The sequence below is a fragment of the Mastigoproctus giganteus genome, chromosome 9 (assembly GCF_048544385.1).
Source record: "Mastigoproctus giganteus isolate SK-2022 chromosome 9, ASM4854438v1, whole genome shotgun sequence".
In the NCBI taxonomy this organism is placed as follows: Eukaryota; Metazoa; Arthropoda; class Arachnida; order Uropygi; family Thelyphonidae; genus Mastigoproctus; species Mastigoproctus giganteus.
The window spans coordinates 226,560,570-226,583,975 of NC_143583.1; the positions used below are offsets into that span (position 1 = coordinate 226,560,570).

Below are 23,406 nucleotides of genomic sequence, written 5' to 3' on the forward strand. Positions count from 1 at the left end.
TGAGTTATATAAAGCCTTGAATGGTTTGAGCATGCTCAAATGCAGATGGGCTTATTCCTCTTGTTCAGAATAATCGCCTGAGAGGGCATAAATTCAAATTGAGGAAAGACGGTTGTAGGATAGATGTACGGAAGTTTGGCTTTAGCCAGTGGGTGGCTGATTGGCGGAACAAACTTCCATCTGTCGTAGAAGTTGATAGCTTAAATAGATTCAAGGTAGAACTTGACAAATATTTGGAGCATGTGGATGGGTGAAATAAGGGTTTTTTTTTTTTTTTTTTGGCTGATGCTATATAAGCTTGCTTTCTTGCATCATGTGCCTTTGCTAATGCTAACTATAACCTCCCAAAATATTTACTATTCCTCCTGAATCACCCTGTATATCAATTACAGATGGATCCCTGTCATTTCTTCAAGGACTAACCCTGTTTCTAAATCCATCAGAATGTTTAATTGGTGCTTAAACTCTCTGTACTAAAAGCATACAAAGACATCCCCTTTGACAATATCATATCCTACTACAGATAACTCTGCAAAAATAGGTGACAAGCAGAACACTGAATATAGCTGATTTTCAAATCACCCTCTCCAGAAAGAAAGCATTCGTGTTACCTCGCACATTCCAAAACAAACATGCTATATATTATTAGGTGCACAATGGTTGGAACACAGTAAAAAATTTTATGCCTCACAGAAAGTCCACTGTGCTTCAGCAAATGGCCAACCCCACGTCTACGTGGTTTTTTTGATTTTCCCATTCCCAAAAATAGATAGTCAATGGATTTCCATATAGATATTCTTATCCAGTAAATATTCATATCCTGCAATTCAAAAGTGGACACCATCATAGTATGAACCAGAGCTATAATGCTCAATACATTCTCCGCTGATATCAATATTTGTAAAAGAATAAGAGAAGTTTACCTCAATATGATATGTAAAACACTTCCGTATGATACTCTTCAGAAATTAAAATGAAAACAATTGAAAAATCAAAAATCTTACATTACAGTAAGAAGAGTTTACCTCAATATAGTACGTGGAACACTTCCGTATGATACCCTCCAGAAATTAAAACGGAAAAAACGAAAAAATCGACAACTTACCGGTACATTAAAGTAAAATATAAATTATTAAAGTAAATTATAAATAATTAAATAATCAATTTAACACAATTCAAAATCAATTCAAAACAATTAAAATACAAATTAACGCAATTAAAAGAATCTAACGAAAATATTCAAAACGATTTTCTACAATACTATATCAAAACGATACTATATCATTATCAACGTAGAACATATTGAGTATTACAGCTCTGATTCATACTATCTAATTACAGTAAGAAATAATTAAAAATCAAATGCACAATTAAAAATCAATTTAATGCAATTAAAAATTAATTAAAAAATTAATTTAATGAAAAAAACAATCACCACTGACTGTTCCCTCTCCTGAGAGAAAGCATTCATGTTACCTTACATATTCCAAAACAAACATAATATATATTATGTGCACAATGGTTGGAACATAGTAAAAATTTTTTTTTGCAATTGTCTTTGCAAAATTAATTTTTTACTTAATTTTTAATTATTGTTAATTATTTCTTACCGTAATGTAAGATTTTCAATTTTTTAATTGTTTTCATTTTAATTTCTGGATAGTGTTCTACATATCATATTGAGATAAACTGAGATAAGTTATCCAGTAAATATAATGGAGCAGTAAGAAATTTACCTGTAAGATTCCATAATGCACTTAATGTAAACTTCATCATAATATCCATCTCCTCATCCTCAGTTTTAGAGTGAACAATACTTAGTAATCGTTCCATATATTTGGGTTTAGCTCCTAGACATGATGTTTCTGTTGTTGAAATCTGGTAAGAAAAGTATACATAATTTTTAATTTTTTTTTTTTTTTTTTTTTTTTTTTAAATTAATTGATGAGTTTACAGCCTTCTGCAATTCAAAAGTGCACATCATTCCATTAAATAAAATGAATCAAGAAAACTGAATGAAGGATGAAATTCAATTTTTAAGAACATGAAACTAACAACAATTTTTTTTTTTTTACTTCCTTTATTTCAATCCCCAATATTCTTATTTTTCTTATCATTACTGAAGTAGAAAATAAGAATAAAACATATTTGGCCCCACATTTTACCAAAGAAATATTTTAGTTTATTGCAAAATACATGGAATCAAGTATATTTTATTCCTATTTACTTTTATATTTATAATCTCCCACAGAATGCATTTCATCCAAGACATTAAGTCTCTTTTCTTTATTAATATATACCCTGAGAAGACTTCAGTAAATGAAGTTTTGGAATATAAATGCAAAACAGGAACTACAGAGCACAGACCAAAATTTTGGATACATACATGAATTTTTTTAATGAGATTTGATTTGATTAGTAATTTATTCATTTATTTGTTATTCATCATAAGTTCTCGGCCATAAATTCAACTGCACCTTCATAAATACCTCACTAGCTCTCTCCTTCAATCCACAATACCCATCATCTCTATCAAATAACCCATCACTTCAATTCTTCTTCTACTTGGTCTCAGTATAACTTTCTTTTCAGTTACATCATAACAATTCAATTTCTTTTTCTCCATAGTCATGAGGTAATTAAACTTCCCCAATTCCTTTTCAACACCACCTAATCAACAATCTCACTGTCCATTTTAGACTTTCTCAAAAGCTTCAATTCTAAGGGCTATACTAGACAAGCGCTTGAAGCGCGAGCATAAGCTGCCATCGTGAATACCTCCAAAACAGCAAACTACACTTAGCGCTCCTAATGTCAGCTCATTTCAAACTAGACTGGGTGCTTCTAACATTTCACTGGATATCACCAGCAACTCACTTTTTTCTGTTTCCAGTTTCAAGATGGATGTTGTTCAAGTTGGATGCAACTATGTATAGTGTTGACTGTGAATAGAAAGAGAAAACAACGATGGTGGCGTCATCCAGAAAATTCAAATAGGTTAAAATCATGATAGTTTTATATTATGTTTGAAACACACAGGAGTTTCCCCGAGAACTTTTTTTTATTTTATTTTATTTTTTTATTTTACAGAATGCGGATAGAGTTTTGATGAACTTCTAATGTTAATGTGGAAAAACAAAAAAATTTTGGCACCATGATATGGAAATGAGTACATCAATATTGATGTTTGCATGTACGCTTTATGTGCTGTACCGATAGGCCAACTACCACTAATTGAAATATTTCTGAAATGTTTTCATTGTTTGTAAAATTATTTTATTTCTACCCGCTATTCTTATTCAGAGATTAAGGTTCTAAGAGACTAAGGCTCTGTGCCTTACAGGATTACTTTCAGTAACAAAGGGTAACTTCCTGTTTGATTTTACCGCAAGGGACTTCTCAGAATAAAACACCTGTTGCTACTGTCTTCGACCACTTGACATTTCCAGATGGAATACTGACAAGTACTTTCCATCCTTTTGAAGCAGAAAACATTCTCCACAACCAACACTGTAATGGAATACTTTTTGTGCAATAAAGGATTAGTGTTGTTTGATTTTGTGAATGTTCGTGAGAAGACAAGTTTTCGAAGTTTGTAATGCAGCTATCAATTGAAATATTTTCTTAAAATTTTGTTAGAAGATCAAATATACAACCATAAAAAGTGCTGTACCGACATTGGCCCTAAAAACAATTACAATAAAACAAAAAAAAAAATTTTTTTTATTTTTTTTTATTTTATTGATTAAAAAAAAATTTTTTTATTTGATTAAAAAAAAAAAATTTTTTTTTTTTTTTTAATCAAATGCACATTGCAGATTTTGTATTAGTAGATGCAATACACATTGTAGATATGAAGGATGATCTTTTGTTTTTCAAAAACGATCCACTGTGATTCTTTCGGTCATGTTTTTTATTCCAAGAAACAGTTGCGTGCATTATTTTTTTTATTATTATTATTATTATATATATATATATATATATATTTTTTTTTTTTCCTGTATCAGGCTGGCAAGCAACGACTCTGTACTTTGTGGCTTACTACGCACTTTGCATTGATTTTCATAATACTTTTTCAAAAAAAGAAAGACACCGAAGTTATGTTTGAAACGAAAGGTTTTCAAAATTCGTTTTTGGAAGAAGACAGACCGCACATGAATCTCATTTGTTAACGCCGACATTAGTTGTACTGTTGCAGTTCTTCAGCAGTTTTCCGATTACTGTTTTCATCTTATTTAATAATAATAAGGTTCTTTATTAGCTTAAATTATGTACATTCATGATTACCCAGAATCTACCAATTCTGCAAGAGTGAACAAACTTGTTTCTTTAACTAATGAAACAGTACTAAAATAGAAGTACTATTTACAATAAATATAACTGAGCTTTCAGAACCGAGCTTTTTGATTCTTCTCATCATTACATAGTTCATCCCAGTTCGGAAACATTTCTTTTCCAATTTCAATACAACACTTTGCCTTTATTTCTTTGCTGGAGTAGTCTTTTAAAGAAGTGTTGTTCAAGGGAGGCCTCCTTTTCACCTCACAAAATAAACTCCTCTGTGTCAAAAATAGTCTTCCCAAAGTATAATTAACAAACAAACCAATGTTATTCGAATGCCAAGGCGTACACGCTTGTAACACGTCTTAAAGCATTATTGGCAGGCATTTTATGCCAGCTTATGTCATCCTACGCAGCATTCAAAGTGCTCATCTAGTTTGCATGCCTTTACCCTCTACTTCCTGTAAAACTGGCCGTTGGAAGGCGTCGCCAACAATGGGCTCCTCTGGTATAGCCCTAACATTGCCCATCTCACAGGGGTATATTTTCGAGCAAGTCACACCATTCGAAAGCATTTAATAAATCTTTTCCTCACTTTGATAGCCATTCTCACTACTGTAAATATCTGCTTTCTCTTCTCAAACACCATCTCAACCACAGCAACCTCAGCTCCAGATTTGTTATCATATGTGTTACTATAAATTTTATATATTATTATAAAAATAATACTATATGTTACTACAGTAATACTTATTACTAGAACAGCAAATTTCTTTAATGATTTGATTCCAGTTTCCACCCCGGGTTGTGTTGTGTAGGAATTTGTGAGTGGGAATTTTATTTGTGAGTGACAATGAGTGGGAATTTTATCTAAAAGTTTTATATCTGACTGCACAATTAGTTTGGGGGGAATTGTACAAACAAATATGAAGTTCTCTGAACAGTGCAGGCAGGCTACTAGGAAAGCTCACAGGGTTTTGTCAATGAGGTACAGGAACTTCACCATCAGAGATAAGGATGCAATTACCCCATTGTACAAGGTAATGGTTAAGCCATATCTTGAGTACTGCATACAGGTCTGAAGGCCTTGTTTAGGAAGAATATAGATCTGCTGGAATGGGTGCAGAGAAGAGTAACGAGATTGGTGAAGGGAACAAAAGGGTGTCTTACCAAGAAAGACTTCAGTTCTGAAAATTGCAGTGTCTGGAGACTTTGCACACCTGCAAGGTGATCCGATTGAAATGTTTATAAAGTTTTGAATGGATTGAGCAAGCCCAAGCTTAATGTTAAGAGTATTCTTCCTCCTGCTCAGACTACACACACGGGGTGAAATTAAATTCAAAACAAGGATATATGTGCAGAAGTTTATCTTCGGCGGGTGGTTAACTGTTGGAACAAACGTGCATTTTTTTGTTGTGGAAGTGGGCAGTTTGAATACATTCATGGAAGAACTAGAAAAATTACTGGAGGGAATGAACAGGTAATGTGGGAAGTTTTTCTTTTGTTTTGGCTGATGCTTTATAAGCTTTCTTTCTTGCATCATTTGCCACTACTAACATAACTACTAACTAACTGGGCACCACCATAATGGGTGGTACACAGTCAGGCATCTATAATACAAAATTGAACAGGTAACTGGCTGAGTAACTGATTGGCTAAATCATTAAGCTCAGCAAGAGTATAACCATGATTGGGTGTGAGATACAGGGAAACTATTGTTTATCTCAACAATATTATGGGCAGCAACTGCCTCCAAAAATGTTAGTAGTGGGACAAGTTTAGAGGGTATTATAGAGTTCCCTAGCAGTGCTACTCCTCTATATACTACACAAGTGGAGTTTCTATTTTTTCTTTACACGATATATCATTTAATTCAGAGATATCAGGCTGGTTAATCTGTTTCTTGAAGACAAAGAATAACTGTCTTGAATTCTCTTAATATATATGTCATCTGTATTAGCTTGAACTCCACAACAGTGGTCGCATTGTTGTCTTAGCTGGTGTATCTGTCTGTCTGTTTATGAAAGGAGCTTTGCTCTCTTTCTTCTTCTTCATGAAGAAGGCCTGCCAATGTCCATATAATAATCAAGATGAATTCCAAGAATTGCATCATCAGTATCCGTGGTGTGTGTGCTTTTCACCTGCTTCTGAGTTTCTGTTTCATTCTGATGATTCGGGAGTAGGACTCCTTTCTGGCAATACACCTCTGAAGCTCTTGATAATCACCTTCAAGTTGATGCAGTCTAAACAGATAAATATCTAAGGCATTTGATCCCACACAAAAAAGTCCCACACAAACAACTTCTGGTAAAACTTAAGCTATATGGTACCTGTGACCCTTTGCTATCATGGATACAGAGCTATATTATGCATCGTTTCTTGAGTGTTATCATCGCTCAAGTGAACTCTAACCATTTTATACCACTAAGTGGAGTACCTCACGGCTTCCCCTAGATCCTCTACTTTTCATTGTTTTCATAAATGATCTTCCTTCTTTCATCTGCACCTCCAGTGTTCAAGTTGCTCTCTATGCAGATGATCTTAAGATCTACTCAGCAATAAAGGAGATTACAGATTCTTAAGAGCTTCAATGTGCCCTCAATAAATTCTCTGTGACTATCTCTGAATGGCTTGTGTGCTAACCCCTCAAAGTGCAAAGTAATCTCTTTCTCATCCTGCAGATCTTCACAACTAATAAATATGGAGTACACTATTAACTCTGATTATTGAAAGATGTGACCAAGTTAACAACTTGGGAATTCTCTTCTCCAGCAGTGCTAAATTTGATGCCCATGTCCTTAAAATCACAAGCAAAGCATTCAAAACACAGGGATTTATCAAACAGAACACCTACAATTTCAAAAACTACAGATATACTGTTATCCTCTATAAACTATTCTTCTGCCAATCCTTGAATTCAGCTCACCCATCTGGGATCCTCACACAAAGACTTTAATTAACAAAATTGAAGCAGGTCGAAAAACATTTTGTCCCTTACCTTACGCTCCATAATCGTCTATTTTATCACTCAGTGTACTACAAATCACTGTGCGATTACTTTCAAATGAGGCCTCTGTGCACTAGAACAGTTATTGCTGCCATCACTCTTCTAGCCAAGTAATCACTGCAACTTATGAAGCATCTGATATCCTTAGTAAAATCAACCACAATGCTCCTTGTAGACAAGTCAGGAGTCTTACACTGTTTTGCCTTGACTCTGCTACCACTGACTTTATGAAGTTCACTCCACTGAACAAAATCAGCAAATGACTCCCTCATTGACTTTTTTGACAACTCCCAATTACTGATGAACTTCATCCACAAGGTTGTCACAGACATTCTCTCGGATATATGCCAGACCAGCTGTACTTGCTACCTGGGAGTCTAAAACGCAAACGCTGATGGAACTGATATTCTGGTGACACTCAAGTCAAGTGGACCCAATTTTGGCGAAGTCCGGACGGTCTGTGACAGCCAAATCCTATGCTTGCCCCTTCACAAGGGTGGGACTGTTATTAATCTTGGGTATAACCTCCATGCACAAGTACATGGTGGGTGACAAACGTAAGCAGGGCTCAAGGTGTGGCACCCACACCACATAGAGGAATGCCACCCCTCTATGTTACCAGGCAGTACTAGATGGCAGATGACTCATCAACCGGTGCAATACTACCACTTTGTTTATTGGAGGCTTCAAGTGGTGGAACTCATGTTTAGTCTCTAGAGCTACGTTCCGGTCAACCCTTCCCTATCTCTTCCATCATGCAGTATGATTGATGACTTTTGAGGTTATGATGAACATCGTGGCGAGATCCAATATTCCTTACATTTCGAGGGTACAGCTCTAAAATGGTGTTCACAGGCCGGCTGCTAGTTAGTACACCGGACGAACCTATTGGTAACTCTCTAGGAAGTTTCCGGATCAGACAGTGTATAATCTTGCTACCTCTACTCTGCCAGATAGTGATGGAGGGAGTCACAGTAGTGTGTATGCAGGGAGCATTTTCGAGGCCACTTTATCAATAATCTAGGTATATTCTTACCGTGTGAATGCCATATCCAAAAATTTCATTACTTCATACAGCATGTCCCACCTACTTTTTCTTACTATTGAATACACAGTAAATTGTCAAACTAATAGAGCAAGCTTATCTGCGAAAAGATTTAAACCTCCAAAGCACTTCCTAATTCATTTCACAAATATATGTGGTCTCAATTCTAATCTCAACGATATCCATTTCCAGTCTGCCAAACCCCACGTATTTTTTCTGACAGAATCTCAGTTATCAGTTGATTCAACTACTGCTCATCTCAGATGCCCAAATTATTCGCTGTATGATTCCTTTCACCTCAAAGGTGGTACTTGTGCTTATGTCCGTTCTGATATTCCCTGTCAGAGACTTGGCAATTTGGAACCTCCTCTCTTTGATCTTCTTTGGCTTAAAATCTCTCTACCTCATTGGGTCAAATTCATCTGTTGTCTCTACCGTTCTCCCAACTCCACTTTCTCCATTCCACCTTTCCTAATAGTAAGGTAATTTTCCTTGGTGATTTTAATGTTCACAACTCCAGCTGGCTTCCATTTTCAAGTCACACCGACCCAGCTGGTCAATATGCTGAGACTTTTGCAATTACTAATGACCTTGCACAGATTGTTCATTTACCTACAAGAATACCGGATAATCCTAATCATACAGCCAATACGCTTGATCTTTTACTCACAAACAACCCTTCTAAGTGTACGGTCGAAGTGGGAGGTCCTTTAGCCTCTTCAGATCACAACTTTGTGATTGTGTCTTCTCCAATGGAGCCTTTATCTCGTGGCTATTCCCAACCTCGTGTTGTTTGGCATTACAAGAATGCAAAATGGAATGCAAAAGAATATAACCTGCGAGACTTCTTTTCTTTGGTCAGATTACTGTTTCAAAACTTCTGATGTCAACGTTTGCTCAGATCGTGTCAGTGAAATTATTCTTGCAGGAATGTAATCATTTATCCCACACTCCACTTTAAAATCTCGCCCTTTAAATAAACCTTGGTTTTCCAATAAATGTGCTAAGGCTGTTCGAGGCAAGAATGTTGCATTTCATAATTGGCTTGTTTCTAATTCTCCAGATTCATTTTCTGCCTACACCAAAGCTCGCAACAATTGAAAAGCAATTATTAATCAGTCCAAACTAGATTTGGAACAGGCTAAGAGTAGAAAACTTGCTTCTTGCCCTAATAGTAGCCGAGCATTCTGGTCTCTTGCCAAAGCTATTGGCCGCAACTTTTGCACATCTCTGCTCCCACCTCTGTCCAAACCAGATGGTTCTGTTGTCAATTCAGCCAAGGATAAAGCTGACCTGCTAGCATCCCATTTTTCTTCCAATTCATGTATTAATGATCTTGGTAAAACACCTCCCACCATTCCCAACACGCTCCATTCAATGCCTCCTGTGGTTTTCCGTCAAAAGGATGTCAGAAGGATTTTGAGGAATCTTGATGCTAAGAAAGCTCCAGGGCCTGATGGTATTTCTCCACTAGTTCTCAAAACCTGTGATTCTGAACTTACTCCTATTCTTTGCCGCCTTTTTTCACTTTATTACTCCAAAGGTGTTTTTCCTTCTGCTCGGAAATTTGCTCATATCCACCCAGTTCCTAAAAAGGGTGACAAATCCCTCCCATCCAATTATCATCCCATTGCAATTACTTATACTCTTTCTAAAGTAATGGAGAAATCAATTAACCGCAATTCTTAAAGTACCTAGAAACCTTCCGTCTGATCAACGATCGCCAGAATGGATTCCGTCAGTGTCAATCCACTTGTGATATTCTGGCTTATGTTACCCATTTATGGACTAATTCAATGGAAAGGTTCAATGAAACACAAGTAGTTGCTCTCGACATCTCAAAGGCATTTGATCATGTTTGGCATAAAGGTCTTCTAAACAAGCTTCCATCTTATGGTTTGCCAACTGTTTTTAGTAATTGGTTATCCAGTTTTCTCTCTGACTGCTCACTGAGGGTGATGGTAGGTGGCTCTCTGTCTTCTAACTTCTCCACTAATGCTGGTATCCCCCAGGGTTCAGTTCTTTATCCCACTCTTTTCCTCTTGTATATTAATGACCTTCTTCCATTGACTGGAAATTCTATCCATAGTTTTGCTGATGATAGCCCATTGCATTCCACTTTCCATTTTGAGAAACCTTGTCCTGCTCAATCAGCTTCAACTTCTCGAAAATCTGCTACCAATTCCTTAAATGCCGATATTCAGGTAATTCTCCAGTGGGGCAAAGACAACTTAGTTGATTTCAACCCTTCAAAAACTCAGTCTTGTCTTATATCTCGCAAAAAGTATTCTTCTGCTCCTATGCTTATCTTTAGTGACACTCCGATTTCTAGGCAAAATGATCTCTTTTGGAGATTACCCTGACTTCTAATCTCTCTTGGCACAAGCACATTACAAAAACTGCTTCCTCTGCATCAAAAAAATTTGGTTTTCTCTTTCACTCTCGGCGTTACTTTTCTTCCAAACAGCTGCTCACTCTGTATAAATCGCAAATCCGTCCTGCCATGGAATATTGTTCCCACATCTGGTGTGGTGCCCCCAAAACCTCTCTCAGGCTTCTTCATTCCATTCAGAAGAGGGCAATTAGGTTAATTAATGATTTGTCTCTAACAGAGTCTCTCCACTCGCTCTCTCATAGACATACTGTTTCTGCTGCATGCCTCTACTACAGATACTTCCATGGGCAATGTTCTTCTGAATTGGCTTCTATAATTCCCGCTCTCTCTTTCAAAACAGTCCAAACACGTGCCGCCACCAGCCAGCATCCATTTACTGTCCAACTTCAAACCCACAGAACCAACTTTTCATCTTCCTTGTTTATTCATTCAACTGCCATTTTCTGGAACAACCTGCCTTCATACGTATTTCCTGAAATTCCAGTCTACAGAAGTTCAAGTACAATGTCAACAAATATCTTCTTTCGTCTTCGCAATCTCCAACCCAAGCACAGTACTAAGTACTATCGGTTCTAATACCTCTCGTGTTTGGGTTTTACATTAAAAAAAAAGTACCACACAGTTGGTACGTTTCTCTGGGGTTCTATCCATATGCAGATTTGTCAAGGTTAAACTTCAGTTGCCACTTCTTTGCCCATTTGCCCAAATTATCTATATCCTGTTGCAGTAGCACACTGCCGTTACTGCCATTAACAACCCTGCCAACCTTTGTATCATCTGCAAACTTTGACACTAAGCCTGACATACCTTCATCAACATCATTGATAAATATACAAAACAACAGAGGACCCAACACCGAAACCTGTGGGACTCCACAAATAACATTAGTCCACGAAGAGCAGCACCCATTAATTACCACCCTCTGTCTTCTCCCACTTAACCATCCTTTTATCCATTGTAGCAACTTACCCTTAATACCACCATTCTGCTCCAATTTGTACAATAGTCTTTCATGCACAACAGTGTCAAAAGCTTTCCTGAAATCCAAATATATGATATCAAAATTATTTTTTGCATCCAGTTCCTTTGTAACCACATCATAATATCCTATCAAATTTGTCAGACAAGACTTTCCCTTAACAAACCCATGCTGTGTCTGAATTATTTCTGCAGTCTTGTCTAGATTATCCTGCAATGCATCTTTAACCAGTGACTGCATTATTTTACCCGGAACAGAAGTTAAACTAACTGATCTGTAATTACTTGTGTCACCATTCGATCCCCCTTTGTGAATTGGGGATACATTTGCACATCTCCAGTCCGTGGGGACCTCCTCCGAGTCCAAGAATGCTCTCATAATTATGGTTAAGGGTTTGCTTAGTTGCTTTGCCGCCTCCTTTAATATAACTGGATAGGTCCCATCCACCCCAGGTGCCTTTCTTATGTTTAACTTCAACAATTTCTCCTCCCCTTTACTCTCAGTTATTACAAAATCATTAAGCACCCTGCTACAATTTGATAACCTTCTGGCATTTTCAAACCTTAATAACTCCTCATGTGTGAATGTAGATGCAAAATACTCATTCAGTTTGTTTGCTATCTGAGCAGGATCATCAACAGCCGAACCATCGATATCAAGTGGACCAATCAGATTCATCCCCTTCCTTTTAGAGTTTATATAAGAAAAGAAATCCTTGCTGTTTTTCTTAGCATCTTTTGCCAAAGATTTCTCGTAATCTGCCTTCGCCTGCCTAACCTCCTTTGTGACCTGATTACAGACTAGCTTATATCTGCCATAAGCATCTAAGTCGCTTGATAATTTATATGCATCCCATATATATATTAAGGAAATATGTTAAACATTTCCTTAATATTTAAACATTTCATTAATACTGTCAGTTTTTGGATTCAGGATTGGAATCCTTGATAGTGTTTTATTGTTTGTGATCAGCTGATTAAGGCATGTTTAATCTGTGAACTTTGACCTGACTCTAAATGGGTTAAATAACAGATTTTACCTTGTGATGATTCCTGACTGCGATTGGAGGAAATTCATTGAACTTCTGTCCAGATTTAATTGTCAGGGATTAGTTGGAGGGTATTTTTCTTTTTTTTTTTTTTTTTGGATTTTATTCCTAGGATGGCTGTTGACCTTGCTCTTTTCGAGAGAATGTGTTGACGTTTTCTTGTTTGTAGCTGAAGTGAGTTCCTGTCACTGAATTGTTATGACTCAGATAGAATGTGCATGTTAACTGATGATAAATATCTAATTGCAGAATCTACAACTGGATATCACAGCCATCGGCAAAAAAAAAAAAAAAAAAAAAACCTAGTTGTGTACAAAAGAACTGATATGGTTATATACTATAAAGTTTTCATTTAGTTATCAGGTGAACTTGTATGGACTGGAACTGTTACTGTATGTCCAATCTTGTTTTTTTTTTTTTTTTTTCATAGTCCTGATTGTTATTAGCCATATGGTGCAAGGAAGACTGAGGCTTTTGCTGCACCAGCCACTGAGTTACCCTGAGAGAGAGAGAGAGAGAGAGAGAGAGAGAGAGAGAGAGAGAGAGAGAGAGAGAGAGAGAGAGAGAGAGAGAGAGAGAGAGATCTAGAAGGGGAATCACCAAGAAAGAGAAGAATGATAATGATGATATCCAGCTCAGGTCCCTGGTATTGTTGATACAATTGTCTCAGATTTGTTGAATTATTTACTGGCAGGAACTGGAGTTGTGTTTCTCCTAAAAGATTATTAATTATTAGTTGTCTAACAAACTAATGTATTGAACTGTGTGTGTGTGTGTGTCTGTGTGTGTACACGAACACTCAGTTGCATCTTGTCTGAATATTGGTAGGTTTGATTGTTGAGGGTTGAACTTCCCATAGTGTTTTTGTGCCTCTGGTTTGGTGGCCTTATGTTGCCAAGCACTAACAATTTATGTTAGTGCTTGGCAGGATAATCTTCCGAAATGAAAAGTTAGTGATTGACTAGCCCTTGATTGGCTGTAAAAATGTATATATGTTCTGGAAATTATTGTGGTCTCCCTCTGAATTTAGAGAATAGACATTGTGGAGTTAATATGTTGGCTACACAGTGATATGTCACTGTTTAATTGTTATAGTTATTTGTAGTTGTGTTATTAAGGTATATGTTGTTTTCTGGATGTTTATTTATAAATAGCTAAATAATTGTAAATAACTGATTTTCTGTCCAATTGTTGGCCAGTGTGTTTGTAAATGGAAGATGTCCTTTAAGCAAGTGAATATAGAATTTTTCCAAAAGTGAAGAGACTTTAAATTGTCCTTGGTTCTCCTCCTCAGTTAGGTTAGGCTTGAATTTGGTTGCAGAAATGTATTATTTTACTAATTTTGTTTTACTGTTTCTTGCTGTACTTGTGGGTGGGTGTTGCTAACTTTATGCAAGTATTGAATTGTAATGGGCTTAAGATTTGACTTAGTTTTTGTCTAGACAGGATTTTCTTTGTTTTCTGAATGTTGGGATACAGGAAATAGAAATGGATAGTTAATGTCCTCCCCACTTGTATTGTGGGATGGTTTAAAGCTAGAACCAAAGTACATATTGTTGTTATGGTTGACTGATAATTAGTTTTTAAGTTTAGAGTATATATTATCTGTTCACTAGCCTTTCTTAAATCTGTTATACCTTCTTACTCTATGTTACTCATTCTTCTAGGGAATGCCTTTTTCTTTCTTCCCCTACTTTCTATCTCTACTCCACCTTTCCCCTCCTGCTCCCATACTTCTCATTGTATTACCCATTTTCTTTTCATAAAATACTTTTTTTTTTTTTTTTTTTTTTACTTTCTCTTCTCTTATTTCAGGGGATGTCTATTTCTTCTTCTTCCCTTTATCTTCTATCAAACTTTCCCTTCCCTTCCAATCCCCATACTTCTCATTCTTATTTCCACTTCCTTTCCCTAAACATCTTGGGGCTCCCAAGGCTTGTCTGATAGCCTCAGTAAGAGTTTCAGTTAAAAAGCAGTCCCTGGCACACCTCCTCGTGGCCAGGGTTGGGAGTCAGGAGGGGAGGGGCCCAGGTGTCCCCTGCATTCTGGAAGTGAAGTCATCAGGTGCCGGCACTCAACACATATACTTACATACCTACAATTGCCGGCCTTGGCCTTTTGCCTTTTCAGATGCCACTGCAGCATATACAGTAGGAGGAATCCTAGAGACCGCAATTAAAACAAAAACACCTTGACCAATTTTAATAAAATTTGGGATGGCTCTACAAATCGTTCTAAAATACCCATATATAAAATTTCATGAAAACCCACACCCACTGGAAGTTAAGTTAGCACAAGTGGAAGGATGGACAGAGATACAAATATGGAGAAGACAATAAGGTGCATATTTTTAAGGTGCTATTTGTGCATATATAAGCAACCATGCCTAAAAACTAACTATATTATAATATAAATAATAGCAAGCTATACAAATCCTTTATCATATTATGAAAAAAGAACTGTCCTATTTTATTAAACATTTTGAACTTTATTTGGCTCTAAACTTCTTAAGAGCTTATTTTAACAATATATTATTATTCAAAATTTTGAATGAAACTAGAAAAATTAGTTACAGTAAAAATCAGTTACTCCCAAATATATCGTTTTTATTCAGTGCTTCTTAATATCATTATCTCATACTATAATGTAATAGAATAAGCACTCATCAGGGCAAGTATTCTGATAACTAGAAGTAAAATTATAGATTTTACCTTTGCAGCAAGGATGGAACAAATAGCTACTGACATCCGATTCATAGAAGGATCTTCAAATGCTACAAGAGAATCCATGACTAGTCTGGCACATCGGTATCTGTCAAATGTCTGTAGAAAAATGATTCCTATCAATGTTTCCAAATATAATAACTTCCATGTTTCTATAAAGGCTATTTCCACAAGTGAGTCATGATTAAAAAAGAAATCATACCTTACAATTACCTATTGCCTTGTATTATCTACAAGTTACTTGAGTTAAACATTCTACTGCTATAAACTGGCTAACCGGCATTTGTAATTGGCAACAGGGCAATGTATAAATATTGAACAGTTGGGTAACAATTTTTAATAAGCAGAAACTTGTTTTATACAATTGTACATTACGTCTATAAATGTTTTAATTCAACAGAAAGCCAAATGCATTTATAATTCATAGAATAAACTACTACTTCTTTAAATGCTTGAAACATGGTAATTTATGATTTTTTTTTTTTTTTTTTAGAATTAATAATACTAGAAGATCAGTAAATATAATAGTCACTTTCAAAGCAGAAAGCTGGTTTTTTTTTTTGTTTTTTTTTAACAATAACATAAGTAGTCAAAACAAAAATAACTTGACACTAATCTTCTCCTCTCCTCAAAACAACTTCTATAAGTTCTAATTTGTGGGTAAGTGATGGCTCAGGCACCACAGAGAAATGAATTTGAACATTAACAGATAGTGAGATGCCACATAGACCAGAACTTGGCATATGGAAAATTTCAAAGCTCTGCAATGTTCCAAAGACCTCCATCAAATTTGCTCCTCCAATTTGAAATGTAGTGTTCTGTATCTAATAAAGCAAGCATAATAAAGGATAACATATGATTAAAAAGAACTGTTCAAACAGAGAAAGATAGAAATTAACAGAGAGTGAATCAATACTATGCATTAATGTGTTTTACAGTAAACTGTTTTCTCATCCTTGGGCTTTCAGTTAAAAACATGGGCAGGTAATTAGTAAATGCATAAATTTTTCTAATAATTTATGACACATGGAAGATATAGATAGTTAAAAAATCTGACTGACTAATCCAGATGTCTGCTTCACGCATGGGAATCATTCCAGCTCTGTTCTTATGTTGCATTAGAAATTTTGCAATGATACACCAGCCAACTATACTTCTGAGGACATTCTGATATATAAAATTATGAGGACATTAATGCAATAAACTTAATTTTAAAGGCATAATTTGAAAGTAGTCTGTCCTGAGGTAATAATATTAAGATAGCTGAAATGTAATTGCAATTAGCTCATGCTAGGACAGTGTATTAATTCAGTTATACTCCCAAATGTGATTCAATCCACCACTGCTTTGTGCAAGGAGAAAAATGTAAGAATGTAATGAAGTTTTTTTTTTAATTTCATTGAACAGATTGTTTCTCCTTACAACACAACTGAGAGCGAATTTTTCCCACTACAGAAAGATGTAAAACTATGCATATCTAAAACGTGGTTTGACTTACTTTTCTACTGCAAATGCCAATTCATTGCAGAGGAAGATTTCAGATCCTAAAATGAGGGTTCCAACCATTATATATATGTGATACTTGAGATGTGCCTACCAAGGTTTTAATATGTATTTCATTGTAATTAACAGAACGACAGGACAATTTGAAAATGGAAAAAAACTCCAACCTTCTCTCAAATGGAAAAAAAAACTCAACCTTCTTTTTTAATCAAGGTTGTACAAATACTAAGCTTTAACCTAATGCATTTAAGACTGACACAGCTTCTTATATGAAGACAGTGGCAAGAGCTATTAAAAATTCTTAACTTTTGTATGACTTTTTTCAGCACAGCTATTTTGTGATGTTGACTTATTGACATTCACAGGCAAGATTTTTGTGAAAATTGCATCATGCCTTTGGGTATTCTAGGCCATCTAAAACCTACTCTGTCTAGGGGAGGATTTCAGCATGGATCACACATGGATCTCAGCTGCTCTTCACCATGAAAAAAAAAAAAAAAAAAAAAGACGAAATACAATAGCAACAGATTGGTTAAAAAGTTATATTCAATATGGGTTGTGAAACAAGTGCTACTGAAGATGACGATCGGCAACTGTAATCTCACCTTTCTAACTTAGCAGATGGCAACACCTCAGAAAAATAAAACAGATATCCTACTGATATCCTCTCTGTTCTACTGTATGCACATTTCATTTCAGATGGTTCCAGCGTGCTAACAGAAGAGGATTAACATCAGGTGTCTAGTAGACAATTTTTGTTTAAAGTTTATTTCTGTACTTTTTAAATCTTACTTCAGTAATTAAGTAAATTTTATTTTAGTAACTGTGTGAAATTAATTTCTACAATATTTTGTAAATTTAATCATTAGCTTTTCTAAAGTAGTTCTACTAGTTTAAATTCCTTCTAATAACTTCGGTAGCTTAATATTAACTTCATTAGTGAATAAAGTTTTGGTGTACAATTTAATATCTGTTGTAGTTAATTTAAATTGTGTAATATACTGTAAATTTAAATTTCATAAATTTTTATTAAGTTCAAATTTTACCTAAACAATAGTTGTTACAATATCCACTTATAATACAAAGTTGAAGGGCATCATGACACATGAAAATACATACAAGCATTTCTGTGGAGTCAAGTTCACCAACTGACTGTGGCATGTATTCTAAGGTCAGTCTAGCAGACAAACAAGGCTCAAATGACAATTCTTTTCTTTGCACCCGATGTAAGGAGTGTACCGATCTCAAATTAAAACCTGACGCATTAATAGAAAGAATCTGAGTCACCCAAGAAATGGATATTTGCCCTAGAAACAAATGTAACTGGGATATTGGGACTAGTATCTCATGACCTGTCAAGTGACACACTCACGATTTGGGACCCAGAAAAGGATAGTCAAATGCATACAACTCCAGTTGAAGGAGATTTACTTTTATAGGGAGACTACTGTCAGAGAACCGTTGAAGGCCTCCGTAGCTGAGTAGTCAGAGGCGGAAGTGCAGTAGCACATGTTCTTTGAGTAGACTGGGGTTCAAGCCCCTTACTATTAAATATGGTCGATCTACCAACCAGCACTGAACCTACAATGGCACATTATGGTCCATTTTCCCTCAACATGAATGGCTGAGGAGGCTTCCATCCTGTAGTGGGTTGATAATGACTGCAGTTTACTTTGTCAGAAAAATGGGTTACATTTTTTGGAATAAAAATAGGTGGAGCAGAACCAGGGTGTGTTTTCTGGGAGCAACAATTGATGATGTTAACCACAAATTATCTGATTTTAAGGATGTTGTTGTTTGTTGTTTTTTGGTTTTTAGGAGCATTAGCAACTAAGGCCATATTGCTCCGGGATATGCGGTGGTCATTCCCTGACCTTTCCGCATCCTCCGTATTTGGTGGTGACGGGCTCGAACCCCGGTCTAATCAAGAAGCGTGTGCTATGCACTGCTGCTCCTTCCCACCTGGCTACGGAGGCGCCTGATTTTAAGGAGGAGTAAAGAGATGATTATTATTCATGTAGGGACTAATGATATTAAATGAACACAGCCTGACCATTTGTTGGATAAATATAGGATCACTGGAGTGGCTGCATATTTCTGAAGCTCTTCTTAGCAGGTTAGTTTTTGAAAAAAATAGATTTTTTCTTAATTTTAATAAACTAAACTGTAGTTAATATATGGCTTGAATTCCCATAGTCATGAAGGTTAGTTTATTTTTGTATTTAGATAAGTATTTTGAAAGTCACAGATTAATATTCAGATAGCTTTTGCTATCAATATTTTGCCAGGAAGTTCATAACTTTTGCTGAGTAGCTTAAAATTTTAATTTCACCAGTGGTTAAAAGTTTTGTCAGCAGTATAATTTCGGTAATACTGTGTTAATCCAAATTCCATAGTATATCATAAGTTTAAATTTGCAAAGTATTTGGAGAGCTACAGCTTAATATTCAGATAGCCTTTGTGATAAATGTTTTGTTTATCACAAAGTTACTTTTGTTCGGTAGCTTAAATTTAACTTCTTCAGTGGTTCAAGTTTTGTCAACAGTTTAATTTCTGCAATATTTTGTTGACAAATTCTGTAATGTATTGTAAATTTAAACATTTTAATCTTTCTAAAGTACAAATTTTACTTAAATAATGGTTGCTACAAGATCTAATTACAATACAAAGTCCAAGGAACTCAAATGGAAATTCCTGCAGGCATTTCTGGTGTTAGTTGCTACCTTGTCATTTGTATAGCATGTATTTTAAGGCTGGTCTCGTAGGCAAACCTAGCTCAAATGACAATTCTTTAGTTTGCAACTGATATAAGGGGGGTGTAATGATCTCAAATTAGAACTTCATGAATTACGAGAAGAATTTGAATCACTGAAGAAACGAGTGCTTGCCCTACAAACAGGTGTAACTGGGAGCTCATTAGAGAGTCAAGTAACCTGTGACCTGCCAAGTGATGTACCCTCAATTTGGGTTCCAGAAAAGAAGTCAAGTGCAGACTGCTCTGGTCGAAAGTGATTTAGTTTTATTGGGAGATTCTATTGTTAGAGGAACCATAACATTTTTTGTTATAAAGATAGGTGGTCCAGAACCAGAGCATGTTTGCCAGAAGCAACAATTGATGACGTTACCAACAGATTGGCAGATTTTCAGGGAGGTAAAGAGAGCATTATTATTAGTGTGGGGACTTTAATTATATTAAACAAACATGACCTGACCACTGGATAAATACAGGAACAAGCTGAAAAAATGCCAACAGTTAGACCAAAATGTCTGTGGGTGTGTCTACAGTTCTGACCAGACACAATAGGAGGGATTATATATTGGATTAACAGCGTGGCCCACATTTCTAGGTAGAAGGAATCTATTTTGTAGAGATGATATTCCTTTGAACAAAGGTGATGCAAGGATTTTTGCTAGTATCATTGAGGATACAAAGGGTTCGGGGAAACTGCCAGTTAGGAGGGGTATTTTTTTTTTTAATTCTCAATAACGACAAAAAAGAAGGGTAATTTAGATCCACATTTACTCAATGATATGGATCAAAGTAATGCTTGCACTCACCTCAAGAATTCTTGTTTATTGCCACAACAGCAGCAACAGATGTTTATAAGATGCTCTGAGGATAGCAACATTTCAAATGGGGGGAGGGTGAGATGAAGCTTGGTATAAAAATATAAATAATTTCAAGGGGCATGTTAGGGTAGTAAATTATAGAAGAGTCATCATCATCAGCCATTTTCAATCCACTGCAGGATGAAGGCCTCTCCAGCAACTTTCCAGTTCCTTCTGTTTTGAGCACTGGCCATCCATTTACTACCCACAAACTCATGAATTTCATCTATCCATGTCCGCCTTTGTCTTCTAGCTTCTCTTGGGTACCATTCTGTTATTTTCTTAGTCCATCTGTCATCATGTCTTCGAGCTATGTGTCCTGCCCAAGACCACTTTAGTTCTTTAGTTTTGATAAGAATGTCCTTTACGAGTTTGCCGCCTAATCCATGTGTTTCTCTTCTTATCTAACAGTCTGATTCCCAATATAATTCGTTCCATTCTTTGCTGTGTAGTTCTCAGCTTCTCTTCCATTCTTTTGGTGAGTGCCCAAGTCTCACTTCCATAAGTCATGGTGGGGAGTATACATTGATTCATTATTTTACGTTTCAGACAAACTGGGATATTGCTCTTCAGTATGTGACTATATTTCCTGAATGCTATCCATCCAAAATTTATTCTTCTCTTGACTTCCAGCCATTTATCATTATTACAGCTAATAACTTGTCCCAGATAAGTATATGACTCCACCTTTTCAATTACTGCTCCTTCAATCATTATTTACATTTCTGTGGCATACTTGTTCGTCATTACTTTTGTTTTAGCCATATTCATCTTTAGTCCAAAATCCTTACTAACTGTGCATAACTGATTAAGATTTTCCTCTAATTCTTTGGGATCGTGGCTTATGACCACAATGTCATCTGCAAATCGTAAATGGTCCTCAAGGGCAGCAGTAAACAGCTTCGGAGATATTGTGTCTGCTTGTCGAACTCCTTTCTCGATTTCAAATTTCCTACTGTCATTGTCTACTCTAATAAAGGAGGTAGCACTCTCATATATTTTCTTCAAAATCATAATGTGTGGGGTATCTATGCCTTGTCTTTCCAGTGCCCAAAACATTGCCTTATGCTGTATGGAGTCAAATGCCTTTTCATAATCCATAAATGCCAGGCATAATGGTGTTTTATATTCATTTGCTTTCTCCATTAGCTGTGATATTATGAAGATGATCCATAGTTGAGAATCCTGTCCTAAAGCCAGCTTGCTCTTTCGGTTGATTCTCGTCAAGTATTCTTTCTAATCAGTTAGTAATGCTACCTTGTCATTTGTACAGCCTGTGGCATGTATTCTAAGGCTGGTGAACAACTTGTAGATGTGGGATAGCAAGCTAATTGGTCTATAATTTCCAATTTCTGATTTATCTCCTTTCTTATGCAGCAAAATTATGATTGCATAATTCCACTGCTTAGGCATCACACCCTTTTCTAATGCACTTTATGAAGAGTCTTGCCAGTTTTTGTGTTATGTCTCTTCCTCCCATTTTTAACAACTCTACAATAACTTCATCTTCCCTGGGGCTTTCTGATTCTTCATTTTCTTCAATGCATGTTCTAATCAGGAAGAATATCGGGTATGTCGTATGTGTTGCTACTTTGCAATCCATCTTCCTCACAGCTGGCATCATTCCCTCACTCCTTGTGTAATTCTCTATAGTAGTCTTCTGCTATTTGAATTATGCCTTCTCTGCTGTTTATAAGTAAACCATCACTATTCTTCAGTTTCATTTGTCTTTCTGTATTACTGCTCATGGCTGCTGATTTAAATCCTTTGTTTTCCTTTAATGCTTGTTCTACTTTTCTTGTGTTAAATCTTCTTATGTCCTCTCTGAGTCTCTTTCTAATGGCTTTGCATAACTCAGTATACTCAATTTTTTCCTTGTTAGTAATTTATCTTGCTCTTCATTTTTCGGCTTCGGTTCATCATATCAAGTGTTTCTTGACTAATTTTTTCTTCTTTGGATTTCTTTTTCCCTATAGGTTTCTTGGGCTTTATCACTTTCAGAAAGTTGTAATATTCCTCTTCGATATCTTGACCCTGAGAAGTCTGCAGAAGCTCAAACTTGTTCTTAAGTTCCAATACATACTATTTTTTCTCCTCTTCTGTTATCTCAAAGATCTTTGTATTATTTACTCGAATCAGTTTTTTCCTTTCCTTTTCTACATCTATATCAAGTGTACATCTTACCATTCTGTAATCACTTCCAACATTTACCTTATTCAGGATGGTAAAATCATTCACAATATATCTTCTGTTAGTGAAGATGAAGTCGATTTCATTAATTGTTAATCCATTTGGCCTCTTCCATGTCCACTTTCTGTTCACCCTTTTCTTGAAAAGTGTTCATTACCGACAATCCTTGAGATTCTGCAAATTCCACAAGTCTTTCACCAATTCCAAAATTTCCTATAGTTCTCCTTTCTACACTGTTTTGTCTTTTTCCAACCTTAGCATTGAAGTCCCACATAATAGTATAGTGTGTTTTCTGCTCATCTAGAAGACTCAATTTCGGTGTACATTTCTTCAACCTCTTTATCATCATAGCTCGATGTCGGTGCATAAATCATTATAACCTTTAGTTTGTACCTCTTAGAAATCCTGAGTATTAGTCTTGACACCCTTGGTGATGTACTTTTGAATTCCAAAATGTTGTTTTTTAAATCTTTATGGACCAGAAACCCAACTCCACCTTCAATCCTTTCACTGTTTCCATTGGTGTACAGCAGATTTCCACTTGATAAACTTATAAGTGATTCATTTCTTATTCTTGTTTCAGCCAAACCGATGATATTCCAATTCACATTTTCCAATTCCTTTTC

The 23,406-nt window shown here is 35.8% G+C and overlaps 1 protein-coding gene across 1 annotated transcript in view; it reads right to left on the reverse strand.

Annotated features, from left to right (window-relative positions):
- Window positions 1–23,406, reverse strand: part of LOC150081149 (protein zyg-11 homolog B-like) — a 256,638-nt gene that overhangs the window by 109,464 nt on the left and 123,768 nt on the right. Inside the window, exons 7-8 of the mRNA XM_090382030.1 lie at window positions 15,467–15,577; window positions 1,737–1,878 (exon numbers count right to left, since the gene is read on the reverse strand). Of these exons, the coding sequence (XP_090238156.1) occupies window positions 1,737–1,878; window positions 15,467–15,577 (253 nt within the window). The remainder of the gene's footprint in view (window positions 1–1,736; window positions 1,879–15,466; window positions 15,578–23,406) is intronic.